General features: G+C 36.4%; 1 protein-coding gene across 2 annotated transcripts; it reads right to left on the bottom strand.

Moving 5' to 3' along the window:
* Positions 1 to 7,261: 7,261 nt before the first annotated feature.
* Positions 7,262 to 8,467, bottom strand: LOC136249095 (uncharacterized). Of its 2 annotated transcripts, XR_010698047.1 has the most exons (5): positions 8,422 to 8,467; positions 8,253 to 8,354; positions 7,622 to 8,196; positions 7,462 to 7,513; positions 7,262 to 7,407 (listed from the first exon to the last, which is right to left on the bottom strand). XR_010698047.1 is itself a non-coding variant. In XM_066041023.1 (4 exons), exons 2-4 carry the CDS (start codon positions 7,865 to 7,867, stop codon positions 7,379 to 7,381), a joined length of 327 nt encoding a protein of 108 aa, XP_065897095.1. In that variant the 5' UTR covers positions 7,868 to 8,196; positions 8,253 to 8,405; the 3' UTR covers positions 7,262 to 7,378. The 2 variants fall into 2 exon arrangements, 1 of the variants encoding a protein (XP_065897095.1); XM_066041023.1 differs by lacking the exon at positions 8,422 to 8,467 and having other exon boundaries at positions 8,253 to 8,405.
* Positions 8,468 to 13,291: the final 4,824 nt, after the last annotated feature.

Below are 13,291 nucleotides of genomic sequence, written 5' to 3'. Positions count from 1 at the left end.
GGGCACAAGGGAGGACAGTATTTTTTCGTTGATTGCAGAGGGCTTTTCAAACCATTCTTGATTCGTAATGCTGTGCAACAGGTTGAACATAGCTGACAATGTAACGTAATAGATGCTTCACTTTTCAGATGATAATTGGTAGCAGGGGTGTACAACGCCTTTTCTTTTGATGTGGTAAGCATGGGTTCACCAGTCACAATAATTCTATTTTTTTACAAAAAAAACGTTAACAAACAAGTACACAAAAATTAGGAATTTTCAACTAAAGTAGGGACCATAGTACATCGATAAAAAGTACTGAAAAAAGCTTTAGTACACAATACTAAATCGTAGGAATATAACACTTCTTATTGTTTTACTATGATTTAATATTGTGCACTACTCCAGCTTGTTTCAGTACTTTTTTATCAATGTTCTATGGTCCCTGAAAATTCCTCCTTTTGTGTACATACTAACAAGAGCAAATAACTAAGAGTAAATAAACATACCCACTGGTGTTCGTTGTAGCTCTCTAGTTGGCAGGAAGCCGTCTATTATGATAAATACAAATATAATAATCAGTGCATATGTAATTGTAATTGTACTTGCATAGGTCAAACAATACTTGTAAAATTACTAAATTACCACGTCCCAGACCTACACAGAAGTCTTACGTGGTTATACAGGCCATCTGCAAAAACCATCTACCAAAAGCAAACCAGACAAGTTTGGTATGTAAATTGTTAACCCACAGCTATAGCCTTGCTTCTTTGGCGGAAACACTTCAAATTTTGTGCAGAAAAACCTTTCACAATATTAAATACCTACAATGTGTGCGCTACTGTTTTATCTTTGATCCTTCTTTATCGTGGCCATCTCTCATGGGTACAGCTTCCATCAAAACACGCACACCACAGTGCCCCAACATATTGGAATAAACGTGTAGTATAATGTAGCAAGCATGTGATTTAATGTTGGGATACACCTCGGGATATGCTGCTGCCTGTTCAACATTGCCACTACACACGTAAGGATTAGAGTGTTTGCTTTGGCTTGAAGGTGGTTTCTTTTCTGAGTTTAAAAACAGGTTGTATATGGTGCCTCTCTACAGACTCTATGGGTAGCTTTCCCAGAGCACTTTTCAGGCGTACAACTGAAAAACACCGTAGTATTGTGTATCTCGTCATCTAGAAAGTGGGCGAGACCCGTACTTATGCGAACTAAAAGTAAGAACAGCCCTGAGGCTTTGTTGAGAGAATTAGTGGAAAATAATACTGTAGACACACTATAAAACAGTTGAAAAGATACTTCTGTGGGTAATGTGTTGTTTAAAGCGGTTTGTTAAAAATCCGCATCCTTAGGAATGTTTAGCTGTGTATTTCGAGAATTGCAGAGGGGGGGGGGGGAGGGAGGGGGGGAATTACTAAATACGGTTATTCAATAAAAATTTACAAAAAGTACACAAACAAGTACAAGAAAAAAATAGGAATTTTCCATATGAGTAGGGACTGCAGCAATAAAAAGCACTGAAACAAGCCGCTGAGACAAAACACAACTGAATGATTACATTTTAATCCCTACTTTAATCCCAAATTTTTTCTTGCACTTGTATAATTGCACATCTTCAACCTAATGTTTTCATTAGAAATTGAAGTCTATACTAAGCTAAGTGTCTAACAAGTTTATCCATTAATGCAAACAAAATAGACATATGTGACTGGATTTGTGAAAAGGGGTCTTCCACACACACATCCAATATGCCAACTTTGACAACTCAAACCTTCAGACTGAAAGCTGCTATTAACTTAAAATATGATCAGTGGTAAGCTCCAACATTGCTTTGTGAATGGGATAATTTCAGGTTTATATGTTTATTAAACACTAAGTTATGACTTTTGAAGCTCATAGAAATGTATGTGTGTGGAAGACTCCTTTTCACAAATCTGGTCATGTATATTAGAAAATATGAACCGCTGAGCAAAAACTGCCGTTTTTGCAAAATTCTATTTTGCTATTAAAAAGCATTGAAATAAACTACGTATGCTACATAAAATTTTACTCACGTTTCAATAGCTTCGTTATATGCACTGAAACAAAGCTCAAATGAATAAAACCTACATGCCACCAGAATCCCCTGTTTGTTGGGAGTAAGAAAATCTTTATTTTTAATTCTTGCTCATACACAGTGCACAGTGTGTGAGTTATGGGTGCTTGTTTATGATGTGGTAGTAAAAAGTTTACCATCATTATTTACTTGTTGAAACAGCCTTCTTCTTTGTCTCCACGTAAATGTACAGGAAAAACACTATACCTTGATCGATGTGCTAGTTCATGGGGAACATACCAAGCCAAACCACATTTTTGTAGCTTGTTTCAGTCTTGAGTTAATTATGATCAATTAAATAAGTTCCTGCAATTTATTTGCCATACTGTGTTGTACAAATTGAGCCTATTCCTATTCCAACTGTCTAGCACTATAACTCGCAAAACTATTCATCACTAAAAGCTGAAACTTTGGTTGTCCACTCTTTTGTTACTATAGCTAACAGAGAAGCAATAAAAGAAAACGGCTGGTTTTGCTCAGCAGGTAACAATTATGAAACTGAAAAATTCATAAACCAACAAGGATCATGTGTCATCAAAAGTACCAAAGTACATACGCTGGCAAAGTTAAATATTGGGTTTATTTGATATAACCACAATACTTGTTGATCTTTCCAGCCATCTCTTTTTGATTTGTAGATTTATTCAGCAATCCCTATTCCTAAACTTTGGACATGTCTATAACCCAAAGTGTAATAATAGCACACTTTGACACTTTCCCATTCAAAGTACAACATAGTAAAGCAACACATTATAAATAAACATCCACATATAAGGAAGGACACACACATGCATACACAAACACATGTACATGTACACACAACAAATACAGGACAGAGAAAACATTTAAACATACCATGGATCCCACTGCCTGATGACGACGTCATCGATCCTATGATGGTGAAATTATATCCTTACAGTACATTATAGGTAAAGCTTATCAACTTACCACTGGTGGCACTACGTGTCACGGTGGGGGCTACATAGTAAAACAGTACATACGTATATTACCAAAAATGACAATTAATATTATAAGAAATTTGAACACAACTTAACTTTGAGCACAACTTTAAAAGCCATATTCTGTCTGTATTAACATGTAGAGATTAATCCCACTTAGTTGCTTCTGATTGAAATGTGGTTCAAAAAATTACATATAAAGAAGTTTGCTATATGGCACGGACACTATTTTGCTTAATCACAAAACACTGTAATTTTCACAAACTAACCTGCAGAACTAATTCACAGTGCTTTTGTTTCATTGTAATACTATGTAGTGAAGGCTGCAAGCTATTTCAATGGCTTTCAAGACATTGAAATAGCTCAGAACATTCCCTTCCAAATATCTGCCATACAATTTGCCATAGAAAAAGTGAGTTCTTTTCAATTAACCTTAACATGACACGCTTAAATTTCCTCTGAATTCCTTTTGCTATAGCTCATCTTAATCACTGTTCACTGCTCTTTCTAAATCTGGTTTAGAATCTGAGGTATCTATCATGTGTCGCAGGTTATTAAGCCCTTTATTGCATGCTCCCAAAACGCCCAACACAAAATTTATGGGGAAATTTGCTACACCGGGTCAGTTTAGACCATTTTTACGTGCCAAATTTCTGTGAAACGGACTTCTTTGGCATTATTGTACTTGCAGTGAGTTGCTCTACACGTATTAAGCTAGGAAAGTTACTAACAGACTTGAGGTAGGTGGTACACGATAATAAATTTAATTCTTAACGGTTCTTCAATCGAAATGCATTGGGCATGCCTGTTCCAGCTGGCATTTTTGCCATCAACAAAAGTGTAGCAAATGTCCGCAAACTTCTTGATATGCTTGTACCACAATACAATTAACTATCACACACACACACATTAGATTTAACTCACCAGTGGGATCAGGTGCACGGCTACTGCCGTCTGCACCAGTTCCTGTGGGCGATGGGGATCTGGACATTCCTATAAACAATATAATCACATTATAATATGTACGTAGTACTGTAGTAACCTCTAGATAGTCATGATGGTTCACAAAAGACTGACGAGTTGATGTGGGGTACCCTAAGGCCACTCCAAATAAATTCTCTGTTTCCCGTCCTGGAGTCAAGCATATTTGCATGTGGGCGGGTGGTCCATTTCCATTATTTCATTATAAGTTTGGCAGCTTTTAAAGCCATTATTTACCTGGCACAACCATGAAAGCTACACAAGAGCATGCTTAAGCTTGTTCCTTCCTTTTCAAGTTGCAAAAATAGTACAAACGTGAAGTTTGTGTCAACTCGATAGCACTGCTGACACGTGAGCTGACACTGTTTCAAGATGGCTTTTCTGAGCCTGTCAGTATGCAAGAATAACCAGAAAATAATGGAAGAATACGGAATAATGGGCTGACAGTAACCAGATGCGGGCGGTGGACGGGAAACAGAGAATTTATTTGGAGTCGCCTAAAGTATTCTTAATGTCTAAGGATTGTTGTTGATAACCAACACGTTCCAATTGTCACAACAAACAACAGTGACCTTTCACGTTTTCATAAACAACATGCATACATCAGCTAATTTTTCACTGATAGCTACAGTGCAGTCCGCTTAAGCTAATACAACATTCTTCTGAGCTTATAGTAGCCGAATGACACCGGCTGTGAGCTGCTATAAATGGCACTGAAGACACCTTGAATCATGCATTGACTACTATTTTATCTAGCCGTGAACTGAACATGCATGCACCTTCTAGCATGGTTCTACGCCGACCTTAACGATTGTGACATGAAGTGCGGCTAGTCCAGCGTTTGAGCCATGTCATATCGACAGTAGACTGACTACAAGACATAGAAGCCGGGTTTTGTTAAGCCATTCTGACCTTAAGGACTCCACATGCCGCGTACATACAACAGTAAAGATAGATACTCACCCACTGGCCACAGACTAGTCTAATACTTGGAAACGTCGCACTCAGCCGGATGAATTCACTCAACGTCAAACCTGGCGCGGTCCTTTCCAATACGCGTACGGTTGCTACCAATTACACTCAAAGTGGAATCAGCGACCTTACCGTGTTCTGGTGGCGGGTCGAGTCAAGGTGGCCAATTTATAGGGCTCAGATCAGCACGTGAGGTGCAAGATTACGCAATAAGGCTGCGCATGCGCAATTATATACGATGATCACGAAAACAGGGTTTAATGTAGCACCATGTAGTTGATTGTTATGTCATAGTGAGCATGCATGCTTTAATATGTGAATTAATGGTCAGGGTTCAATGCCTGATTCACTCATGACTTTTATTCTCATGCACGTTCGCTTTTGGTACTATAGCTAGAGTGGTGAGGGCAGTGGCTTCCATACAGTGACACTTACACACGAGTGAGACCGGCATGCATACTAGAATGTGCTTAAAAATATAATTATATTTACCCTTTCACCATAATTATAATAGCTAGCTATCTACATGCTTTCAACACTTAGCTAGGTACTCGTGGACACAGAGTTATGCTAGATTTACTCTATGCTATTAAATAAATTGTGTAGCTATGTAGATTCATTAGTTGCCAATTTATCTCACCTCTTCTTTACAGACTAAATTAATTAACTGTGTTTGTACTGTTTCTATGAGTTCTAGCTACACAAATAAAAAATCATGCAGACTATAGCTAGCAGTGCTATTTAGGATTGGCAAAACAAAAATCTTGCCAATTAATTTTATATATATTCGCTCAAAAATGGACACTATTGTACTTATTCACAGAAACAAGTCATACCATACTGATCTTCTCACTCCAGAAAACTAGGAAAATACAAATAAAGTTCAATTCATTTAAATGAATCCATCTAGCTAGGTAATTACCTCAGTTTATCAAACATCAAGTGGAAGAGATTAACCAGTCAATTCCAAACATCACCTGGCAGCATGGTTCATCCGATGACAATCCAGCGGACCTCCTCACTAAAGGACTCACTTTTGAGCAGTTTCATACCTCTTCATTGTGGTGGCATTGACAAAACTGGTTACTTGATGAAAGGAAGTGGCAAGAAAAAAGACCTATACATAAAGCATTGTTATCAAGTCTAGTCAGTAAATAGTTACAACATACAAATTGGCTAAATACCTGTGGGTAGTGATAGACGAACATTTAACTTGGAAGAAACATGCCAACAATAATAGCAAAACTGTCAAAGGTGAAGCAAAAGCCTTTCTACAATGAAATTTTTTCCACGTGGTGTTACATTAGTGCCACCTCTTATAACTTGCACATTTGCTGCAAAATGCTTGAACTAAATAATATATAGTTGCAATGCTGGCACTCTTAGCAGTTGAGACCAATCTTAGCAGTTGCAATGCTAACACTTGCAACTGTGAGAACCTTTCTTATAAACTGACACCACAAAACCATTTTCCAGTCTGTTGGAAGCTTCCCCTGACAAAGAGATGCACTAAATATTGAAGTTAAAGTTAATTTATGGTTGTGCCAGGTAAATAGTAGTTTGAAAGCTACCAATAAAGGAAATGCTGGAACAACTGCATGCATATCTGAGTCCACCTAACTACACCAACTGTTACGTATATACTGAACTAGCCTATGTAATTACAAGAACCATCCTACAGATGGAGATGTTCCTCATGTAGGTATAGCTGGGAACAACCTCAGTACACAGGTTTCACTGTATAACAGAAACAGCCTGAACACAAAACCATCGCAGAAATGTCAAATTAATCTACACTAGAGATGCAGCGATATGACCCATATCATATCATTTTAAAACAATATCACTGTATCGATACAAAGTCAAACTGTATCGATATAATCTATCGCATATTGTGGCTTAACATGTTTGACAATCAAATTATTGTACATTGTGGTTAAACTGCGTAATATGTAGTGCTTCTAAAAGAAAAATTACCTCACTTGTTTCTCTTTAAAAAAAAACAAAACAATAACATAGACCATTAGACTCCGCTTTGTATCGCGCAATATACTGCTGTATCGTGATACACCAGAGGCAATACATCGATACATCTACACACTGTATTGTTGCATCTCTAATCTACACACAGATCTACAGCATTCAATTATAATATTTCACCTGTCTAGGCTAAAAGTAAAAAAAAAAATTGTTTAAAAGCTTTTTCTCATTCCATATCTCCAATTTTGACTACCACCCTAACTTTATACCAGAAAATGTGTATAGCTATAGACAGAAATGAAATAACAGATGTTGTTGTTTTCACACAATGTAAGTAAAAATATTCACAAGCAATAGCACAATGAAAGTCATCCGTACGGAGGCTTGTTCTTGAAAATCTTTTTCACAAGTTTGGAGAGAAGATGAATGCATCTACAGTACACATACTCTTGACATACTAGTTAAAACTAAAAAACACTTACATACCTCTATTAGAACAGTTGTCAGCTGGTACCTGATCACTTTCGTGTACAGTCTTCTAAAAGGTAAACAAACATGCTAACACCAGCATTACAGAATTCACATAAACAATGGCTTGAATGAACATACTAACTCTGTAAACTGTCTATGCACAGTACAAGCATACCTGTCGTGTACCATAACACCCAAAAAGGGATACAACATTGGAATTTCCTGCTGTCTGTCTCATAATCCCTGGCAGACTACTACTAGAATATTCCTTGTATTGATCATGGCTCTCATAATCACTGACAGTTTTAGGGTTTCTAACCATAGTCCTGTCATTAGTCTGCAAGGAATAACTTGTATTGTTTATGTCAACATCTACAGCTTTCAATGGAGTCTTGGCTCTTGATGCACGTCTAGATACCATGTTTCCTCTAATAACATTTTGATGATGATCAAATGACCAGCATCATTATGCCATCTGTTTTGGCTGCTTGTTGGTTTAGTATGGCCCGTTCTGTTGTCTGCATCACCAAGTACTGGGGACATTCCCGTTGTACTTGTAAATGTATACTGAAGAAGTGGTGATTGTTGATGGTGATTAGGTGAAGAGTACACTTCAGCTTTGCTAAGAGAATCACGGACTAAATCATCAACATCTATACCAGTAGTAACAGCTACTCCTGGTTCTGCATTACTACATTCTGTGAAACAGTTATCAGCAGTTTTATAGAAATGAGCAACACTATGGAAGTTCTAATGGAAAAGGCAAATGCAATAAAAATGCATTCTAACAAAATGAACTCACTGACTTTCAAAACTTTGGCTGGTACCCATGGGATGGTAGCAGTTAATTGAGAGAGTGACATCATCAGTATTGTTGTAAGGAACACACAGCTAGCATTACTTGAGCACTGTTACAAAAAGACATGCATAGCATGAACACAATTACTGGAGAGATTACACAGACCATTGTGGTACCTGAAGGAGTTGACACTAGAGAAGTTTAGTAGAAATGCTTCATGCTAGAGTAAGACAAATTCTATGTTATTGTTCTCAAAAGAATAATCTGAATGAAGTTATCTAAAAATATACCACTTTAGCATGGGCGTTCAAAGGCGCCACTCGGTGTTTAACTCGCATATTGCCAGGGAAATATCATAGGAAAGTGGTTTGCCAATGACTTTGATGCCCAGCCAGTTCAAAGAAACGATACGCTTTGACTCGTTATATTGAGCGACATAGAGCTTTGCATTGTGGGATTCGTTTTTGTAGTAGTTGCTAAGCTTAGTACTAGTGTTGTTCTGGTATACTTTTACTAATACTTACTTAGGGAAAGTATAGCCTTTTTTCTGTTAGTAATTGCTTACTAATACTATACCACATGTTGGATGATTTACTAAAGAGATACTCAATACTTTAGTAAAGGGATGGTTAGATACTAAATACTTACTCTTTACTTATAATTGCTTCATCAAGACTTAGTAAGTATTTAGTGATTTGCTGACTCATTGACAAGTTTTCATTTATCAGTAATCAGCATGTTTTTTAAACTTATGAAAAAGTCTTTTCAAAGCCATTAGGCCCTTTATATCCTCTGGTATTACTTAACCCAATAGTCACTTTGCCCATGTTATTTGATCTATCAGCATTTAAGGACTAAGGAGAGCACAAAAATTGCTTAGTTCACTTTGCTAACTGGAACTGTTGGAGTTTATTGTAGGTGGAAGCTGTTAGTGAAATGGCAAAGCAGAGGTTACCTAGTAGCCTAGTTGTGACAAAGCTCTGGATATAAGTTTGTGTCAAGTTTTGGTGGATAAGGAGGAAGGGAAAGAACCTTGCAATCACAGGATTAAAGGAAAGTACCCTACAAATCTAAAGTCACATCTAAAATCCCATCACAAAAATGAGTTCTCAAAACTTGCTGAGCAAGAGGACAAAGAAAATCTCCAGAAACAACAAAATCAAGCACCTTCCTAGGAAATCCTAGTATGTCTTGCATGCAGCATTTCTACACTGACAGCAAGTTGAGTCCATAATTCCAAAAGTCTCCACAACCAAAAGGCAGAATAGTCCTCCATGGTAGCTACAACGTTCTAGTGACATTTATCTTTCAGAGCCTTGACTGAGCAGCAGCAAACTGCAGCAGTAACAGCAAGCAGCAAGTAGCTTTTATAATAAAATACAAGGAATTATATGATAGAAATAGCTATACTACACATCTACATATATTGAGAGCTACACTTACGATCTCTATAATTCTGCATGGTAGAACCAGGCAAAAATCTATGGATGAGTTGCCAATCTAATGCATATGTATTTACATAAGAAGTAAAGCCACACTGTCCTGTATAATATTGATATGCTGGAAGTTCAAACCAATTCTATAATAGCTAAGTATAGTTACTGAACTTTCTGTTTAACTACATCAGCAATCCATGCAAAGAATAGGAGGCATTATCTTGCACGAAGATTGTGGGAGAGGAATTGTTAAACTCCATAATAGTTATCTGTGAACCTGTTTTGAAGTCTGCATAGTGGGCTGCATAAACATTGAATACAAACTTTCCCTCCACCATGCAGGGAGTATAAGGAACAGGAAAATTACAATATACGTAGATGAGATGATTATAACGTTTATCAACTGTCTAAATGTATTGTTCCTGCTGCATTCATCAGGAGGTAGGTTGTTGTTTTTCCATTACTTCAATAACTTTATTGCTGATGAGTCAATTTTTGATAGGGTCTCATATAGCGAGTGGTAAGGATACATGGCCTTTAGTTGTGGTATGGATGGAGGGATTAATTCGTTGATGGATATCTGAAATAGTTAGTTGACAATTTTATAAAAGGTTACAAGTTCCATGTTATCTCTTCCTTGTGATAAAGACGGGAGATTAACTAACTTAACATTGCATGCAGTAACCCTTGCATTGTTTGTAATAAAACGGTCAGCTTAATGTTACACCATATCAAGCTGATGTACATGGCCAGCTTCCATTATAAAATAGCTCAGCACAGTACACTGGTACATAGCTTTAAAAACTGAAGTGCAGACTTTCTTGTGGGAATTACATGCAAAAGGAAAAGAGCAGCCTGCAGGGGTATGAGAGCTAGTTGGGTACAAAAGTGTTTAACATTAGTATGGCAGTCAAGATTTTAGTTTAGTGTTAATAGTATGGTAATTGAAATGATCTTAAAATGAAATTATTTCTAAATAAAAATTTATATATATATTATACACTTGTACATGTAGCTAGCTAGCAATGGGAAAAATATATGTTTCACACAAAGGGAAAAATAGTTTCACATCTACAATTTAGTTTCACATCTATCAGTTTCACACAAAGGGAAAAATATATGTGTCACATCTACAATTTTTCATTTACGAAATGAAACTGATAGCCAACATACATAGCAACAATGGCTAATAAATGGGAAACAACTGCAGCAACTCCACCTGTTCTCTACAATCAAGCACTTATAAAAACACTGTAAGGAATAATAAATCACTTACAGAATTTCCAACACTTTGGTACTTTTTAACATTTAGAACAGTGTACGTTGGTTGTGAAGTGGGTGAATTTGAAGCTACAACAGATGCCATCCACAGCATCTGGTTATGAGTATCAACTGGATATTTCTTAGAGAAACATTCAGCACTATTTCTTTCACAAGTTGTAGACAAGGCAACCTCTAACCAAGGTTCATATTTGATTCAATTAACAATCTATACATATAAAGATCTTGTTACCGTAGGGTAAGAAATTTTTGTGGGATACAAATTTTCATGGATTTTGCAGGTGTCTTATCTGCGAAAATTAAACATTAGCTCCTGTACTAGTTGTATGGAGATTGATGTTTAAACCACGAAAATTTATTCCATGAAAATTACATATTTTAGCAATCCACGAAAATTTAATACCATGAAAATTTCTTGCCCTATACAGTATGCATTTTACTGTGACAAACAATACCTGTTGTGTTTCACTGAATACACTAACCACCACCATTTTATATACGAACATCAATCAGGAACTTGCTAGCAAAACATTCAGGACTGTTTCTATCACAAGATGTAGACAATCTTCCAGAGTATTCTACCTACCTGTCCTTGGGATTCAAGGTGATGGCTACACTGATCATTTTTCTAATGGCTAGTTTGGTCTTAGTCACCATCAATACTACAAGAAGGTTACACAGGCCTCATAACATCTTTGTGGCTAATTTGATGATAACTGATATGATATTAGCAGTGCTGTTTTGTGTGATGTCTGCTATTATGACTATTGGCTATGCTATTGGGGTAGGAGATTTTATCAGTTGTAATGTGTACTATTTTCTCTTTCATCCGATAGTTGTGCTTCATTTTACAATGTTGATGATATCAGTTGACAAAGTAATTGCTATCAGATTTCCTTTCAAACACAAAAGAATTATGACAACCTCTGTCACTCGAAGCATATGTGTCATTTTATGGCCTTTATCAATGGCACTTACAGTTCATCTGCTTTTTAACAGTGATGATTATGTTGAAGTGTCTGAGTATGGTACCTGCACTTATGGCAATGCTTTCGTTGAAACTATAACAACTTATGCAACACCAGTCTTTATGGAAACAATTATAACAATGTCCCTCAATGTCTACTTAGCCATTAAAACTTATCAAGTTAACAAACAAATCCAAAAGGAAACCAGATTATCAGGTTCTACCAGTCAAGTTGAAGCTTTAAAACGAAAGCAGCACAAACTCAAGCACCACATTAAACCTACTGAGACATTACTGGTTATTTTATTTGGGAATTATTCTATTGGTGTGCTCTTCCTGACATTGTATATTCCAGGAGAAGTACTGATAAACTCCACAGCTTATCACAACATTATGGACTACATCATTGTTCCCAATGTCACTTATACGACATTTCTTCTTGACCCATTTGTGTATGGCTTGTATTTCAAACAAGTCCGTGGACCAATGATCAGGGTATCAAAGAGGCTATTGTGCATGTACTGTAGCTAGAGCTTTATGAAATAAAGCCTTTGCAACATACATATAAGCAGATAAAGTATAACAATTAAACACAAAGTTATATATCAGGCATGTAAAAGTTGTATATATTTTTATGTAATGTAAATGTGTTGTATTAATCTTAAATTAATTACCAGTATTATACTGTACATTATCCTTTTGCACAATGTACCACATGTTGATCTACTTGAATATGGGTTTTAATTATACTATAGCTATGTTTGAGTCGTAGGCCCTTACTTGTCTGAATTCCATCATTTTGTGTTGCGGTAATTGAATCATTTTAAATGTTGCAAAAATTTGTCAATAGCCATTTTGTAGTAAAAATAAATTCTAGCACTATTATATACATGATGTATAGGTCTCTATCTTTGCAGTTAGAAAGCTAAACTAAGTCATAAAGAGTTGCTTTAGTACTGTTGTAGATATATTATAATCCGGATTACCTCCTTAATCCAGAACTCAGTACCAGTACCTGCAAGGATACTGAAAAAGAGAATCGGAAATTTAACACTAAGAATGCATCCTCAAGTGTCAGATATCTAACAATGCTCTTATGTAACATCACAGATGCATTTGTGTGTGGTGAATAATTATTGACCGTAATGTATTACCTTGTGAGATCATCTACATCAATTATCTTGAAACTGGTGACAAGTTGGGGTACTTTCAATTCGAATTGATGACCAGTAATGGAGGTATTGTATGTGAAACAATTGTTTGCTTAGGATGCAGAAGAAAATTGTCAACATCAATGTCACTGCAAGAGATGGTTGTCCCAGTGGATGGTATATAGAGCTACTCACTTAGCTTCAGTTATCA

Source organism: Dysidea avara, chromosome 1 (assembly GCF_963678975.1).
Source record: "Dysidea avara chromosome 1, odDysAvar1.4, whole genome shotgun sequence".
Lineage (NCBI taxonomy): Eukaryota > Metazoa > Porifera > Demospongiae > Dictyoceratida > Dysideidae > Dysidea > Dysidea avara.
This window is presented reverse-complemented; position numbering and strand designations above follow the sequence as displayed.